Here is an 18,924-nt window from a genome sequence, read left to right on the forward strand (position 1 = left end):
TTAAAAAGAAACGACTACGACTACTTATTAATAACAGCCATGTTCTGTACATTTTAAGAAATAACGGTAGATCGAACCTGATTTTATGGCTAGCCAAACCTCCCGATTATATGGCAATATAAAAACACTAAAATGACATAAATACAGTACAAACACATGTAAGAGTAATATCCACAGAGAAACATACAAATAGATAATACAAAAGTCGATACAACATGTAAACTGCAGAACAGCAACTATTTACGGCAGATAGCACAGGACATCACAAACAGTGACGTATTGTTTTGTAACAAATATATAATTTTGAAATTCATACAATTATTTAAAACACTATTGATTCAAACAACTATCAGAATAATGACTGCATTGAAAGGTTATGTTTTTATTATTTGGACTACAAACGATAAGACATATCACATTATCCAACCGAAACCTCATAAATAAATCGATGAGTGTTGAGTGTATATTATATCGATACACGTCGTATAGCAATGCAAATTAACACTCTGTTCATAACTCTGTTGGAGCAGGTTAAAAACGTTCTTGGATGCAAAATTATACAAAAACGTGTATTATTTTTAAAAACTTTATCAGATTAACCTTCATTTTTCGTCATTACTAACACAATGGGAGGGGAAACCCATTTCAGTTTGAGTTAATCGGCTGGCTGGTTGACTTTATAAGAGCAACCATTCTTGTAAACAGCGTGAAATGCTGCTGCTAGGAACACACACCCAATAACACCAAAATATCCACCATACACCATGAACTAAAAGAGAAATAAAATATAATAAAAGTTTTTCTATAATCCTTTTTTTTTTATTGGATTTCATCTGCATATAGTTGATGGCCACACAAAAACGAATATCATTGCTTTGAAGTTAAAAATTCCTTATACTGTGACACATAACTGCTTTTCTTTTATCATAATTATATATTCATATATTCTCCGATGAAAAGTTAACAGATAATGTATTGCTTGTTTTTGGTTGGATATTTTATATCCTTTGGGTTTGAAAACATATATATTATTTCTAAACCAATACCTGTGTTCGCACATCTACATCAAGACCAGCTTTATCCACAACTGTAACTGTTAGTAGTGTTTCGACGCTAAGGGATATAAACATGTTCACTCCAATAACAAAGCCATATCTCTGTTTGGTAAGAGACTTTGCAATCTGTAAGCTTCAGAAGAAAGAGAAAAGAAATGCATCGAATGGGAATAAACCTTTACCATATGTTATGCTTTGTAGTTGAAAATTGCCATTATAAATTCGTCATGTTTACCAGACTTTACAACCATAAGCAATATGTGTTTGAACATGAGCGTAAACACCATATTGTTTTTGTATTATGATATCAATTTTCGTGGGCACAAACATGCTTTATTCCTTTTGCGTGAACGATTAAGACTAAATATATTCAAAATTAATTGATGTGGTCCTATATATTTGGTGTGAGAAAGCAATATAATTAGAAACTTAATACATACATGTAAGTTGGTAAGTCTCATCGGTTCCTCGTACACAAACAAATTTAAAAAGAAAAGGCAAAAGTATTAAAAAAACGGGGCTTAAAGATTCGTTCTAATTGAAAGCTTTATTAAATAATTATTATGTTAAACTATGATTAAACATGCTTTCCCAGACTAAAATAGCAATTACTTAGTAGCACTAATCGGACCAAAAACAAATAATTAGTACTACAATAATTTAACTTAAAATGAACAAAAAACTCATTTATATCATATTATATCTATTACCCAATATCTTGCTGAAATACATATTTGGATATGAGTTATGCATCCTATTTAACGAATGAAGAAAAAAAAGGAAGAGTTAAAGTACTCAGATATATACATGAAAGACGTACGTTGCTAAAGTAATAACTGTATGGTACGTAGCTCTGAATGCACTATAGAATGCATAGCAAACCCAAATGTTAGTAGACTGTGCCATAATGATAAGTACTACTATATTGAAGAAGCAAACAATGGCCATAATTGTTTCAGAAATTCCTGGCCGTGACCAGTTAGTAGGCAAGAACCCAAATAATAACACGCTCAACACACCTACATAAGTAAAAACATTAAAAAAAAGTTAAAAACAAATCAACATATATACATCACGATACAAAAATTTCTAACAGAGGTATGCCTTTATTCATAAGAAATCAAACATATAGTGGTACAGTATATGAACTGTTGTATATTAAAATCGAGAGAAACCTTGACGTTTACGAGTGGGAAATATATGAATATGAAACTTTATTTATGTATATTTAGCCTTGTTTCCTTAATTTTAGTATGCAAACAATAACTAAACTAATCATAGATACCAGGATTAAAATTTTATATTTACGCCAGCCGCGCGTTTCGTCTACAAAAAACTCATTAGTGACGCTCGAACCAAAAAATGCAAAAGGCCAAATGAAGTACGCAGTTAGAGAGCATTGAGGACCAACAATTCCTAAAAGTTTTGCAACAAAATACTGACACAAGTTAAATGGTATCATTAGGTCCCTGTGTCAAACTGAGATTTACTGTGTGTTTATTTATGCTACATGGGCTAGGCTAGAGGTATAGGGGAGAATTGGTATCTAACAAACCATTGTTTAACTCCATCGCATTTTTGCGTCTGTCCTAAGTCAGGAGCTTGTTGATTTTGCATTCTTGTATTTTTTTGTTTAATTTTAGTTCATTTATTTGTTTTGGAGTTTAGTATGACGTACATTTTCACTGAACTAGTACACATTTTTATTTAAGGGCAGCTGAGGCCAATCTCAATGTTGTTATCTGCTTTTTGTTCAGGTTGTTGTCTCTTTGACATATTCCCATTTCCATTTCCATTTTATTGTTGTGGTATTCATAATATTGTTTTCATACTTCTTTTTTGTGTTTTCTGCTTTTCATTCAGGAAATACATTCATCTGAAACTTACTTATAATAGTTCCAAAGGCCTCTACTGCTGCATTATAAATTGTTCCCTTCTTAGCTGGACTGATAACCTCCCAAAGGTTCTGGATATAATTTGACACTTGCAGATGTCCACACGATGCGAAGGCCCAAAAACAGCACCAAATCAACACAGTTTTATCGGAATATAATGTCTTTAATTCTCTCAATAAAAACACGAAACCTCGTTTCAAAGTATTTTTATGATCGTTCGAATTTTCTTCACTTGTTGATAATCCAATCTTGTTTAGTTCTATCTCAACAAAGTCTTGTTTATCGACATGTTTCTTTTCAGTTTGAAAAATATAAGAATGTTTCGGTCTTTTGAAAGTAAGAGATAATATAAAAGCCAGAGAAACACTCACAAACGAAATTATATTTAACTGGTGATAATCCATCAGGTAAAATGATACAAGCAACTGTCCGGTCAAATAAGCAGCAAAACGACCAGCAAGAGTTGCTGCCCTTGTGAAACTTGTTATAATCTTGTAACGATCACTTGAAATCATTGCAAATAAATAAGCATAGTAAGCTACTTCTGTTGCCGACACCAAGCCAAAGGTTATTTGCATGAATTTCATTGCTAAAACTCCTTGTGCCCAAAGAAGCAGTGACCACGTGGTTATGTAAGCTACACCTGTAATATATGTAATAAAAAAAAGATTTTACCTAGAGTGTTATATTGACAAAATCGACCAATAATTAGCATTCGTCATCTGAAACAATGGAATTCTAATATGCGACACTTTTTAAAACAGTATAAACATTTTAAAACAAACAAAGAACCTAAATCTACATTATATTTAAATTTACATCTAATGGTCGAGTTCAAAAGGGGAAACGAACAAAACTCTACGCTATCAACCCATGACACAGGTGAAAAAACAACTTCCATGCCTGTACTCAAACCCTTAAAAAAACCGAACTTTTAAAATATAAGAATGAAATGGATGTAACTGCTTTTAAAGAAAGATATTGAACCAAAAGTTTCTAAAGATGTATTCTGTCTCAAAGTTGAGAAAATATAAATGAATGAATCAATTATATCGTCGCTGGGCTTCCAAAATGTTGTAAATTACAAATTTAAAAAAAAAAAAAAAAATTATCTTACAAACAGGCCTTGAAAATTTTGACAAAATGCATACTTCCAAAATGTTGTATGTGACAAGGTGAGCTTGAGCATTTTTGTGAATAGCAGTGAAATAAAAACTTTGATATTTCTGGATTATAAATAAAGGCAACAGTAGTATACCGCTGTTCAAAACTCATAAATCCATGGACAAAAAACAAAATCGGGGCAACAAACCAAAACTGAGGGAAACGCATTAAATATAAGAGGAGAACAACGACACAACACCGAAACGCAACAGCACACAGAAACGGACCAAGCAACAGACAATACACCACGAGAATAACAAATATAACATCAAAACCAAATACATGAATATGGGATAGACAAGTACCGTGCCACGTCTTATCTCAAAAATAAGAGAAAACAGAAACGAACAATATTATAACAATGGCCATCTTCCTGACTTGGTACAGGACACTTTTAAAGGGGAATAAAAGTGGTGGGTTGACTTAAATTATTTTCAAAGAAATAAGGAAATGTATAAGTATTGTATTCCCAAAGCCAATATACAAAAATTTTCAAGTTTTCATATAACATTTTGGACAAGTGACATGAGTTATTTTGTAAAAGTCTTATTTCAAACGTTTTGATTGTCATGATTGTACTACTAGTAACTGTATACTATTTTGTAATACCAAAGATTTCCTTCAGCCGAGACCATTGGTGCCAAATAAAAATTAGCCAAAAAAGGTCATATACGGCATTTTAGAAGCCCAGCGTCGATATTGCAAACCATCCTAATGGTTTAGATTTATTCAACGCGTCAAAAATGTTTACAGACGGACGCATTCAGGATATAATTTTTTGGATGAACTAATCACAAAAAAAGGCAAAAAAACATTTCAATTTGAAATCGTCCAAGCTCTCTTTTCTATATCTAGATGCCATCTTTATATTTTTGGGCAGTGTTAATATGAGAGAAAATCTACTGAATATTAGTTCGTTTATTTTATTTTATACAAGATTTTTAAAAATGTACATACCTCCCAGTGCCAGCATTGGTTGGTATCGAAGGTAATCTGTAAGTAGGAATACGGGAACGAGCCATACTAGGTAAGCATACGTCCATACAGGGTATATTTCATTGTTTACTTCATTGATTGTAAGATTCTTCCATGGCCCGGTTAAATAATCTGACAAATAAGCTTCAGAGGGTCGGAACTCCTTTAGGAAGCCATACAAACATACTAAAAAGGTCAACACCTTCCAGTCCATTTTCTGAATTTTTGAAAACAAAAGACTTGTATCATATAGGACCATGTATGTCTCTACTTATAAAATTATAAGTACAATATTGATGCTTTCAATGTTGTAGAACAAATAAAATTTCAAATGCAATTTCAAGTGCAATTACAATTTCAGAAATAAATGCAGTGATAACCTCACGGGAAAGTGTAAAATAAGAAAAGCGCACAAACATATTAGGTGCGCTCAAACATTATTCATATAACATTTATCATATCTGCATGTGTTCTATCAAGCATATTAGCACATGTGAAATCTATGTAATCTAAGGGGGAATTCAGTTCGACAAAAACTTTCACCGATGTAAGTTTTAACTCCCTCAGGCGAAGTTGACCTCCACTGTATTTGACCATCATTTAAGGTCTTTGGTCATTTAGCACGTCAACTGTTTAGGACCTTATTCATCATTGGCTTTCAAATATTCAGCTTCGAACGTTCCTGATGAACGGTTATTCAGAAAAGCTTTTCGGACGCAAGAAATGAAGTGTTGTACAAAACAACTGGATATTTATTTCAAAGTCTAATCTACTACTCACTTAATTTCACATCGATTCTTATAATATTGACCAGTTCCCTTTTAACATAAGCCTTCCTTAAAATGAAAGTTTTCCTTTGCTGAAAAGAAGATCTATTTAGCAGATAAAATCTTAACAAATATTATTATTTTTCAACACCGATATTAATACATATGTCCAAGATAACAGTTATTTGTACAGGGAGTTTGTGTAAATGACAAACATGATATACAATCTAATACCATGTACTATCTAAATACAAATTTAAAAACAAAACACTAAACATACAAAAATAAAATCACAAAAAAATACTGAACTCCGATGAAAATTTAAAACTGAAAGTCCCTAATCAAAAGGGCAAACCAAATGCTAAAACATATTAAACAAATAGATAACTAAAGGCAACAGTAATACACCTCATTTGGAAAATTATAAATCGATTGAGAAAAATAAAATCCGGGTAACAAACTAAATCTGAGGGGAACACATCAAATATAAGAGGTAAACAACGAAGCAACAGAAACACTAAAATGCAACAAAAAAACAAACGACAATGAATCACACAGACACAAACTATAAGATAACAATAACCATTTTCCTGACATAGTACAGGACATTTAAAAAAAAACGGTGAGTTGAATCTGGTTGTGTAGCTAGCCAAACCCCTCGCTTTTATGGCAATGTTAACTATAACACTAAAATTACAACATTATATGACAGTACTACAATACAAATAAATGGAAAAACTGTTCAATAGAACATTACGACATACTAAAAGACATTAAAGATACCTGGCTTATACCTTGATACGCCAGACGTATGTTTTGTCTACATAAGACTCATCATAACGCTCAGGTCTAAATAGTAAAGAAAGCCAAACAGAGACAAAGCGCATTGATGACCCAAAATTCCAAAGTTGTGCCAAATACGGCCAAGTTTATCTGTCTGGGATAAGAAAATCCTTGGTTTTTAGAATAATTCATACTTTTGCAATCAGTTAATAAAGATGACATTATAATTGATACTTATATCAACACCGAACTGGTGACTAGCTACAGAATAAAAATGAACACGTAAAACAACCTAAGTCAGTACATAAAAACTGCACAGACACACAACGCATTGAATGTCACCGGACTAGATTGACGCACATAAGTGACGTCACGGGTAAATTTCTTATAATTCTAAAAAATACAACTGTACTACCCCTGTCTTGGTACAGGTATTTTCTGATGAAGAACATTGTGGATTAATCCGTCTTTTGAAGCTAGCTAAACCTCTCACTTGTTTGACAGTCGCATCAAATTCCATTATATTGACAATGATGTGTGAACAAAACAAACAGACATACAAGGTCAAAATATCAAAAAAGGGGTACAGCAGTCAACATTGTTTATAATCTTAATCCCTATAGAAGTTATCTCTCTTGTTAAACATCAAGAAAACTAAATGTAAAATGTATTAAAACTTTGTTTTGATATTCTGTATTATTTATCGAGAACAGTATGATTAAAACATGTTCATATTGTGGGTCAATATTGATTTTTCCAATGATTACATAGGGCATTCATTGCGAAAAATTAACGACACTGTTTACTTACGATGGGTCGTAGGCATGTCTTATATCTTATGTCTTGACCAAGTCAGAAATATGAAAGTTGTTAACTACAGTCTGTTTCTATGTATGTTGGTGTTTACCTGTGATGCAGTTCAGTGTTTCTGTACATGTTGTTCATTTGTTTTTCTGTTATAGCTGGTGTGTTTCTCGCGCTTTGATTCTGTTACTTGGGTTTGTTTTGACTGATAAACAGCGGTTACACAACTGTTGCTTTTATCTATTAATATTCTTCACTATTAACATTTAAAGAATGTTAATTGATTGATTTATAATATTTTTTTGAATTCCAATAGTAAAAAAGAGTGGCCTTACATGTATTATACCTACCTCCCCCTTTGCACTATGTAAATATCTAATGATACAAATTATCAGCTACAAATCAATAATTGTTAGCTTGACACAAAAACATGTCTCTTTGGAATTTGCCCCATTTCCATTCACATTTTTATGTATACTTTTAAATTTGGAATTTGATATACTTTGTATTAGTCATTAAGGATGTACGTAGGTGAAATCCAAAACTAATCTGGAATACAAGATTGACAATATAAGTCAGAAGAGCATTACTTAAGGATAAAAAAAAAGCTACATATGGATAGGCTGTAGATCTCCTTTTCATGGCACCAAAAGGGTAACTCGGACTTTCACATTATATTTGTATTGGAGTAATTTGGGTCTCATATTGGAAACAAAAAGGAAGTCTAGAATATGCTTAAATTTTGGTAAATGACATTTATAAACCATTAAAGTCTTATAAAAAAGAATAATGGGTGTTATGGGACATAACTATTTTAAATGTTTGTTTTGTTCGCATATCGTTGTCAAATTAATATAATGGAATTGTATGCGACTGTCATACAAGTGAGATATTCAGCCAGCTATAAAACCAGGTTTTATCTACTATTTTCTTGTTACGAAAATGCCTGTATCGACTCATGCATGTCATGATTATGACAGTTGTTGTCCATTCGTTGAATGTGTTTGTTCTTTTTACTTTGTCAATTGCTTACGGACTTTCAGTTTAGAATTTTCCTTGGAAATCGGATTTGTTGGTATTTTTCTATTTTCAAGTCAAACCTCGGTTTCAAATTTTGTGCAAAAAATTGGTAACCATAATAACGATAAAATTAGAACCGATAGAGAGAGTGATTGATATCGTTTCATAATAACACAAACAGATTTTACTAAAAATGATACGCATTAACGCAATATGACTAAATTATCCTTTCTACACTCACTCGAAATAATGATTTTTATCGTGACATGTTTATGTTTCAATGTATCAATTTGACTCCTGCTGGTTCCCTGTGGTGCTTTAAGACCCCACAGTTCATAAAGAAACACATGTCATGTGCCGAGACCAATATCAATCCTTTTATATTTATATCAACAATTAACAAATCAAATCGTATAGATTCTTACCTTTGTGTTTCGTCACCTAAATACATACATAATTTGAATATGATTTACTATGTAAATATAATTTAGTAGATTAGATTGGGGTCCGTGTTTATACGTATCAATGAAAAGATACCAGCTCTTATATTTATTGTATGATAGTCCATGGATAACTTTTCAAAATATATTTGCCTATCTATATTTAAGGGGTCACCATAGTCTATTTCAGCGGTTCATCTACCCTCAAAACATTTCCTGGTCTTTGTAATTAGTTTTGGTGTTCTTTTGTCATAAAATGAATCCGTGCAATCATGCATTTTACAAATTATAACCGACCTATCGCGTTGCTTCTTGTAAATGGAAAAGAAAAAAAACTAAACATAAATTCTTTACATTAATAAATCAACAAATAAATAAGGTCGAGGTATCCTGGAAATCAGACCAACATTTCAGTAGGAACATACCCTTTAGCCTATTGTATGAAGTTTTGATATCTCAATTATACGTTACCTACGTACATATTCTCATTATTCGGACTTCATTAACTGTGTTGTGTTCCTTACACAAAGCTGATTCAACAGAGTTCTCAGGAGGCTCAGTTAAACGAAACACTAACGGCCTAATTTATGTACAAAATATTATCGAAAAACAAATGTGTAACACATGAACAAACGACAACCACTAACTTGCAGACTCCTGACTTGGAACAGGCACATACAGAATGTGGCGGGTTAAACATGTTAGCGGTATCCCAATCCTCTCCGTAACCTGTGGCAGTGGTGTAATAGTACATCATAAATACGAACTATAAAAATCAGTTAAAAAAGTCTCAAACTCATCAGATGGATGAATAGAAATACATGTAATAAACACAGAGTGAACGTGGCCGGATACTTGTGAATTCCAACAACAAAAAGACACTTAGTTTATTTGGCACCATCAAATCAGTTTATATGTCCTAACTCGTTCGCTATGCTCGGGTCTGTTTGGATTTTAGTAAATAAACTCATCATAGAAACCAGGAATAACTGTTATATATACACCAGACGCGTGTTTCGTCTACAAAAGACACAGTGACGATCGAATCCAAAAAAGTTTAAAAAAAAAATAAAAAAAAACTATCTGTCAGTAAAACTGCCAGTCAACTCAGGTCGCCGGTAATTCCACCCATTGGTGGCTTTTGGCTGTTGTCTGCTCTTTGGTCATGTTGTTGTCTCTTTGACATATTGCCTTTTTCCATTTTCAATTTTATTAGTGTCTTTTTGTTGTTGGAATGTATAAGTGTCCAGCCACGTCTACTTTGTGTTTTTATTAGAGGTATTTTTATTTGTAACCATTTGATGTGGTAAGCAATTTTCAACTGATTTTTATAGTTTGTTCTTATGTTGTACTGTCCCAGTTTAGGGTAGAGTTGAGCATGCACAAACATGTTTAGCCCCGCAACTTTCGGTATGTGACTGTCCCAAGTCATGAGCCTGTAGTAGTTCAGTGGTTATTGTTAGTTCAAGTTTGTCATATTTGTATTTTGTAAAGTGTTTTGTTATAAATTAGGCCGTTAGTTTTCTCATTTGAATTGTTTCACATTTTCGTGTCAAAGCCTTTTATAGCTGATCATACAGAATTATTTTTTTCTTCATTGTTGACACCTTACAGTTGACTATTACTGCTAACATTCACTTCATTTAAACTTTGGTGGATAGTTGTCACATTGGCAATAAGTTATAACACATCTTCTTATTTTTTATAATAATTTCTGATTCATATATTTCTCCTTCTTTTTGCATAAAAATAAGTCTGAAAACAATAATTTCCTTTAAATAGACTTTATCAAAACAATGCAATTGAATCAATCAAATATATAATTGTGTAAAATTTGCAAAATTGTGGATAAACAAACAAATATCCAATCAAAAACAAATTAAAAACTGTAATAATTAAAATAAGCACCAGCAATGACTACAATAAGATAAAAGTAAACACACATTTTGTGAAATATATTTTGTAAAAGTTTCATTGACAAGTCAGGGGTCAAGATCCCTATGTGCAGTATATTTCTAACTTAATTTCTGAATAATACATTATAATTTGCTATTCATACCTGTCCATAACTTTTTAAATCATACGTGTCAATTATACAACCATTAGAATTCTGTGTTAAATTGTTATCCCTTAATTTGCGATTCATTCAAGACACCTTTTAAGTCATCATTAAAAACTTAATAGATATAAGATTGTCACAAAAACAACACTTTAACAAACAAGAATGTGTCCTCAGTACATGAATGCCCCACTCGCACTTTCATTTTCTATGTTAGTGGACCGTGACATTGGGATAAAAAATCTAATTTGGCATTAAAATTAGAAAGATCATATCATAGGGAACATGTGTACTATGTTTGAAGTTGATTGGACTTCAACTTCATCAAAAACTACCTTGACCAAAAACTTTAACCTGAAGCGGGACAGACAGACGAACGGACGGATGGACGAACGGACGCACAGACCAGAAAACATAATGCCCCTCTACTATCGTAGGTGGGGCATAAAAATAAACAAAATACAACAGAAATGCCCTCTAAATACTTTACACTATGAGATCTCACGACAGTCAAAAGATATTGTACGGAGAATGATATAAAACTATTCAGATTAAATGACATTGAAACAATCACTTACAAAAATGTGATTACTTTAACAAACAAAAACAAAAATTACGCTCGCATTTGCAGTTATTGCTTTGCCTGCAAAAGGGGAGTAATAATATTTTAGAAAGTTTAATAATTAGGTGATGGACAAATCTTAGTTTTTCATTCTTTCTTACTGGTAGTTGGTTTATATTCAATGCCAATGGCTTTGAGTAGCCATATATTGTTGTGACTAGGAATTATCATAAAATGGAAAGTATGTTTAAAGTCATGACTATATATTAAAACATACATTTATAAAAGATTAATAACAAAATCATTTTTTTGTACACACTGTTACATGCTAAAACATATAGCTTAAATCATAATAATATATAAAATATTATAATGTTAATTAATGTTTCCTTTTGTGTATTCCCATGCAACAGTTCTATTCTTATGTTTTTACTGTGAGAGGAATATCAAGAATAACTTCTAATACACCATTGATATAACTATTTCATCACTAAACATTCATTGGGAATCAATCTGATTGTCTCTCTTTAAGACCTGTTTTGTTGTGATCTATATTGTGAGCTATATTTCATTGCATATCAGTCAAACAACAGAAAACCAAGGAGATTCTGTCCATATAATTGAATTACAAAACTGTTGACATCAACATATTGACTAAATTACAAAAATATTTAAAATTGGCTAATAATAATGGTACTGTGAAAGTACTTTAATTCGTGGGTATCAATTTTCGTGGTTTGAGCAATATTTACATGTTCGTGGGTTTTTAAATTCGTGGATTTCAAATTTCTAAAAAAAAAAAAAAATTTAAATTTAAAGCCATTAGAAACGAAGGTTACAAAATGTCTGGATTGAAGGAAATTGCAAAGTAAACACTGACTCCTGTAAATCGTAGTGATAACAGTAATTAGCTCATCATAAAGTGATCAACAGATTAAAGACCATCAAAGGTGTTAATTAGGCCATAAACATGTCACCTAAAGAGAACAGTAACATAACAAATGTTATAAACGTATCTTGAAATGTCAAATAATTCTTATCAAAATCAAGCCTAAGCATGACATTATTATTTCCCATATATGTACGAGAACTATGATGATATAAAATGAACACTTTATCATACTAGCATAACAAAACCGGAAATCTGACTTTCATCGATCAAAAATGTTTTTATGATAATTAAAAGATAAAAAGTTGTACAGTTTAGGTAATTAAAGATTAAATGGGTATAATCCCGTATGTAGTTGTAGTTCTGTGACTGCTTTTAAAGTATTCTCAGATTTGGCGTCATTCAATATATTATCTAGATCATATCAGTAGTAAAACATACGGATCAGGATCTTTCCATGTCTTGATTTGGACAATGGTTGTTTTATTTCGTTGGACACTTAAATTCATGGATCAAGTCACCCACGAAAACCACGAAAATTGGTACCCCACGAATAAAAGTACTTTCACAGTATATATCTCAACCATATGGTAAGAATTCATTCACAAGTTATTTCATATCACACAAGAAAATATTACATAAAATGGAGAAAAATATTCTCTCTCTTCAAAGAAATGGGTGGATGTACAAAAGAAAGTTATCCATCCTAATATGAAAAAATACTATGTTAAAACAACAGTACTGTTTTATATTAGCAAAAATGATTGTTCTGATTAAATTTCTAACTAAAGAAAACTAACATAAGCACACCAGACTTAAGTATACATCTGTAGCATCTATCTTTTAATCAATAATAAGTTCTATCAAATAAAAATACAGCAATTATCCCTGGATCAATATTAATTACCTGATGTGAATTATACTAATCAAGATATAAATAAAATTACTACTGCAGCTTTTTAACTAGTCCTCTAACATTAATATAGGATCTTCTCCTCAGAAGTTTTTAACTGCTTGTCACACTGCAATAGAAAACAATAGCTTTAGATTGAGAATGAAAATATTAGATTAAATTAAGAAGTCCAAATAGCAAACTACATTGTAATAACAGAACTGAATCAGCTGAATGTAGGAATTTCATCAACACTAATAATTTTGGTTTTACAGAACAGAACAGAATATTTAAAAATGTATTAGTAGCAATAGGGCTTAAAAAATCTTGTAGTGATTTTTATAAAATATTTGTAAATGTGTGGGGTAACATAAACTTAGGTTATTATTACCTGTTGACTTATAGCATCACCACATGCCATTCTAATCTTATCAACAGTAGCTGGGCATGGTAGCTGGAAGTATTCATCTTTCCCAGAATCCTTTCTGGCAGCCATTACTGCTTCCTCTAATGCTTCATGAACAGAAACACCTAACAGTAATGGTGGTTCACCACACCCCTAAAATCAATAAGAAAATTGTGTTTATTTCAAAATATCTGGTCAAGAGGGATCTTTAACCATCATTTGCAAACAAAAGTGTCATGAACAAATTAAGTTGCTGAAATGTGCAGAACTTTTATCCCCTGTATATGGTATTCAAAGCAGGATATAAGAGATAAGTTGCTAAAACCATTCCCTACATTAACATATTAACACTGTGACAGTTGTGGTTATGCCATTGATATAGTTTTTGTAATAAATATGAATTTAACTAAGTTTCTGGCCTCAAAGTTAATGGAATCATAAAATTCTTACCCATGTTTATTTAAGGAATGACTGTAATATTTTTTCTGTCTATGAAGAAACAACATAAAAAAATTGGTGCACACTGAATAACGCCTGTATTGGGTTATTTAACAGTGTGCACCACATTTTTTAGGTTATTCCAAATAGACAGAAAAAATATTACAGTCATTTCTTATAATCTAATTCTAAATTCCATTTTAAACCGTAGAAAACCATGAAAAAACGTTCATGACATCACGGTCACATGACTAAATTATGTCTATGGGCTCATAACAAAATAACGTCAGCCAATCAGAAGTGTTACATCCTAAATTAAATTGTTCTTATCTATTTTTGTTAATTATTAAGGTTTTAGGTCCATATTTGTTCAAATCTTCAAGTTTTCATTCATTTGTAGTTGGATTTAACTTGTTTAGAAGGTTCTAATTTTAGTACCTTTATTCTGTTCATCTATTGATATTATTTTAGTCAATCAGACAGAGCATGCTATGTAAAAATTATTTGTAGTCTTACTGTCTTTTGGATAGATAGCAATTTTGTATTGTAAAAGCTTACTAATGATAAACCTGTGAACTGTAAAGGATTTATTTAAGTTTGAAAGGTCATACATACTTTTTGTACTCTATAAGTCCGTATATTTCTTCTATTCATTGGTACATGTCAAAAGGGGACAGATACGTTACCTGAGGGAATTGTGTTCAATTCTAGTTTGTGAGACCTTTTATTTAATTTGGTACCAGAGACGACTGCTTCAATCAAATCAATAAGTACAACTTGTTTGATATTTGATGCTGATTGAATTTTGAACTTTGTTACTGTGAAAGTACTTTAATTCGTGGGTATCAATTTTCGTGGTTTGAGCAATATTTTCATGTTCGTGGGTTTTAAAATTCGTGGATTTTAGTTTTAAATTTATTTTTTTTAAAATAAAAATTAAAGCCTTTTGAAACGAAGGTTACACATAGTCTGGATTGAAGGAAATTGCAAAGTAAACATTGACCCTTGTAAATCGTAGTGATAACACCAATTAACCAATGATGAGGTGATCAACAGATTAAATACCATCAAAGGTGCTAATTATGCCATAAAAATGTCACTTAAAGAAAACAGTAATATAAACAAGTGCCATAAACGTATCTTGAATTGTCAAATAATTCAAAATCAAGCCCATCATGAAATTATTAGTACGAGAACTATGAGGATATAAAATAAACACTTTAACATACTAGCATATCAATACCGGAACTCTGACTTTTATCGATCAAAAATATGTTTTATGAGAAATAAAAGATCAACAGTTATACATTTTAGGTTATTAAAGACTAAATGGGTATAATCCTGCATGCAGTTATAGTTATTTGACTGCTATTAAAATATTCTCAGATTTGGTGTTATTCAATATATTCTCTAGATCATATCAGTAGTAAGATCTACCGATGGGGATCTTTCTATGTCTTGATTTGGACAATGGTTGTTTTATTTCGTTGGACACTTAAATTCGTGGATAAATTCTTCCACGAAAACCACGAAAATTGGTACCCCACGAATAAAAGTACTTTCACAGTATAACAAAAGTTGTTCTTTAATAAATATTTTTTTTCGAAGCCTATACAAGCATGTCAGAGATGCCAACTTTTTTTTAAGGAAATGCGTGAGATTTGGCCAAAACTGTAAAGATCAAAGAGAAAAAGCAAGAGATAAAAGAATAATACTGCCAAAAAATGCTTGAGAAGTGGCAGCCCTGCACTACATTGTCCAGGACTCGTTCCTACAGAACCCTACCTTGTAGGAACTGGGACCTGCTCCTGTAACAACACTATATATTTTGAAACTTTTAATTAACTATCATAGTAAGTAGTAATAAGTTTCAAGACCTTTTATTTAAATATCTGCATTTGTAAATGAATCAAATATGACTATGAAACTGTAGTTCCTTTTACTCATTAAAATATCAATTAGATGTTTATTTTTTTAAATTTTATACATAGTTTTGCCTTTTGGAAAACATTTTTTACATCCTTCTCAATATTTCTTCAACTTTAACATACCTTTGCAGAATAAAGCGACTTTTTAAATCTATTGTCTTTCAACAATGTAACATTAAGTTTTCTAGGTATGTTCCTCACTCCAGGGATTTTGTAGTCCAGAGGTCCTGAATTCTTGACCTGACCATTTGGTTTCAGGTAAACTGCTTCAGATGTCATTAATCCATATCCCTTTAATATAAAATATTCGTAACTTTATATGATAGTATCCAAAAAATATTTTTGAACAAACTTTATTCTATGATGTTGTAAAACAGAGAATTCTCAAATTAAAAACACTCATATTTAGCAATTTTAGTTTTTTTCAAAAGTTACTGTCTAAGTTTTACTTATATGATGATATTGCTAATAACTCCAGTTAAATATCATATGTAATTCAGGTTTCAGACATATGTTTTTGTACATCATAATGATTTGTACTATGCATGCTTTTTCAATGGAAATTGTGACGTCACAATGGGTTCTTATAGCACCAAAACCCATGAAACGAGGATAACTTATTAAAGGACGTATGGTGACCTATAGTTGTCAATGTCTGTGTCATTTTGGTCTTTTGTGGATAGTTGTCTCATTGGCAATCATACCACATCTTCTTTTTTATATTGATGAATAACTTTGTGATTTATCTGATCAAAATAAGAATTCAAACTTTTACTAAAAATACCTTACATCAGTATTCAAAGTTTATACAATTTTCACCATCTATTTTAAATAATGATAAGATGTACCTGAATAAATCCTCCCTCTATCTGTCCAATATCTACAGCTGGGTTCAAACTCTGACCAAGATCCATGACTATATCTGTCTTAATTAGCTGAAATATAAACATGACTATCACAATTTGAAAATGGAAGAGTCAAAATTTTCTCAAAATAAACTACCGGTATCTAGATTTCAATGCACTATTGGTTATCCCACATTATCTGTATTACTCTTCTCAGCTAAAATTACATATCTCTGCTTTGTGACATCAAATATGTTGATGCAATCTTAATATCTTTGACCCAGACATATCAGTGATGTCATAATGTATGAACTGACTTTGATAAGTTTGGTTCTGACTTATAAAGTCATCTTCTACTTTGCTGGTGAAACAAAGGAAACACTAGTTTCTATCATGCATATTAGAAACAAGACCGTTAGAAAATTAGACCGTTGGTTTTCCCGTTTGAATGGTTTTACACTAGTAATTTTGGGGCCCTTTATAGCTTGTTGTTCGGTGTGAGCCAAGGCTCCGTGTTGAAGGCCGTACTTTAACCTATAATGGTTTACTTTTTAAATTGTTATTTGGATGGAGAGTTGTCTCATTGGCACTCACACCACATCTTCCTATATCTATATTACATAAAAACAACCTGATAAATTCATTATTAGGTTGTCTTCATATTGATACTGTAAGCTCTCGACATAATATGAATCCTTTTTGAACTTATTCCCAGCACTCACACAACAAAAAGCTTCATATTGTGACTTACAGCTGATATTTTATAATATTAATAAGCAGACAACTTGATAATAAGTACTTATTCTCCTTCGATTCACAACAAATGTCCATAATTATAATTATGTCATTACACCATACCTGATGTTCTCCAGTAAGACAATCTATCTCCACTTCTGAACAAGCAGCATTATGTGTAAAGTACCATGTGAAGTCCCCAGTTCTCTTCACAGGGTCAAAGTTTGTCGTCATTCCTGGTACCCTTATAAAGATGGAAACAGTAGAAAGTAATGAACTATAAAGTCATTTGCTGTGTTACATTTTTGTTTTTCATTCATTTTCATGTACATTAATTTGGCTGTTAGTTTTCTCGTTTGAAAGGTTTAAAATTTGTTATTTTAGGATTTTATAGCTGACTATGCAGGTGTGGGCTTTGCACAATGTTGAAGTCCATAAGGTGATGTATACTTGTAAATTTCTGTGTCATTTGGTCCCTTGTGAAAAGTTGTCTCAATGACAATCATACCTATTTTAAAAATATACTCAATCTATAACTTTATCCCAGTGAGACAAAGAATTTAAGAAAATATTTATTCCGAAAACAAATGTCATAACATCGCATAAAGGCAAAAAAATATAAAAAAATAAATATGATATGTATTACAATTTAATAGACATCAATGGTAAAATAAAAATGCCAATATAGGTGAAGTTTTATTTGTTGTAAAAGGTCATTGCACATATAAAGAAAAGAAAGATTGTCAGTCAATTTAATCTGGGAAACAAAACTAACATAGGAGTTGGTTATCAAACTTACTTGTAATGGCCCATAACTGACAAACTGACTCTACTTGCTAAGGCTGCTCCAACCTACAGTTATAATATATCATTATGATTATCTCTATTACTGTGGATTCATTTATTTTCGTGGGTACCAATTTTCGTGGATTGATTAAAACTTGCAAATTCGTGGATATGTAAATTCGTTGTTTTGGCAAATTCTGCATACATTCCTTTAGAAAATCAGTATTTCGTTGAACATTTAAATTCGTGGTTCCACTGTACCCACGAAATCCACGAAAATTGGTATCCAACGAATATTAATGAATCCACAGTATACTTTCATGTGTAAGAATAATTGTTATAAGGGTCTGTATAGTGCTTATAAAACAGACAATAGTGGCCAAAATAAATATTGAATACAGAAAAATTAGCAAAAATGTATAAAGAGTAGATAATGTTAGTGGGGGCAAAAGTTAAGTATAAAGATTAACTATGGAAAATA

The 18,924-nt window shown here is 31.5% G+C and overlaps 2 protein-coding genes across 2 annotated transcripts in view; both read right to left on the bottom strand.

The window, feature by feature from the left end:
• Nucleotides 1-642: 642 nt before the first annotated feature.
• LOC134705458 (thiamine transporter 2-like) lies at nucleotides 643-6,392 on the bottom strand. Its single transcript, XM_063564182.1, has 6 exons — nucleotides 5,870-6,392; nucleotides 5,072-5,306; nucleotides 2,943-3,593; nucleotides 1,876-2,074; nucleotides 1,047-1,188; nucleotides 643-769 (listed from the first exon to the last, which is right to left on the bottom strand). Exons 2-6 carry the CDS (start codon nucleotides 5,301-5,303, stop codon nucleotides 656-658), a joined length of 1,338 nt encoding a protein of 445 aa, XP_063420252.1. The 5' UTR covers nucleotides 5,304-5,306; nucleotides 5,870-6,392; the 3' UTR covers nucleotides 643-655.
• A 4,279-nt stretch (nucleotides 6,393-10,671) lies between these two features.
• Nucleotides 10,672-18,924, bottom strand: part of LOC134708178 (xanthine dehydrogenase/oxidase-like) — a 55,819-nt gene continuing 47,566 nt past the window's right edge. Inside the window, exons 28-33 of the mRNA XM_063568510.1 lie at nucleotides 18,457-18,509; nucleotides 17,781-17,901; nucleotides 16,926-17,012; nucleotides 16,201-16,368; nucleotides 13,697-13,864; nucleotides 10,672-13,435 (exon numbers count right to left, since the gene is read on the bottom strand). Of these exons, the coding sequence (XP_063424580.1) occupies nucleotides 13,391-13,435; nucleotides 13,697-13,864; nucleotides 16,201-16,368; nucleotides 16,926-17,012; nucleotides 17,781-17,901; nucleotides 18,457-18,509 (642 nt within the window). The 3' untranslated portion in view covers nucleotides 10,672-13,390. The remainder of the gene's footprint in view (nucleotides 13,436-13,696; nucleotides 13,865-16,200; nucleotides 16,369-16,925; nucleotides 17,013-17,780; nucleotides 17,902-18,456; nucleotides 18,510-18,924) is intronic.

The sequence above is a fragment of the Mytilus trossulus genome, chromosome 2, assembly GCF_036588685.1.
Source record: "Mytilus trossulus isolate FHL-02 chromosome 2, PNRI_Mtr1.1.1.hap1, whole genome shotgun sequence".
Taxonomy (NCBI): Eukaryota; Metazoa; Mollusca; class Bivalvia; order Mytilida; family Mytilidae; genus Mytilus; species Mytilus trossulus.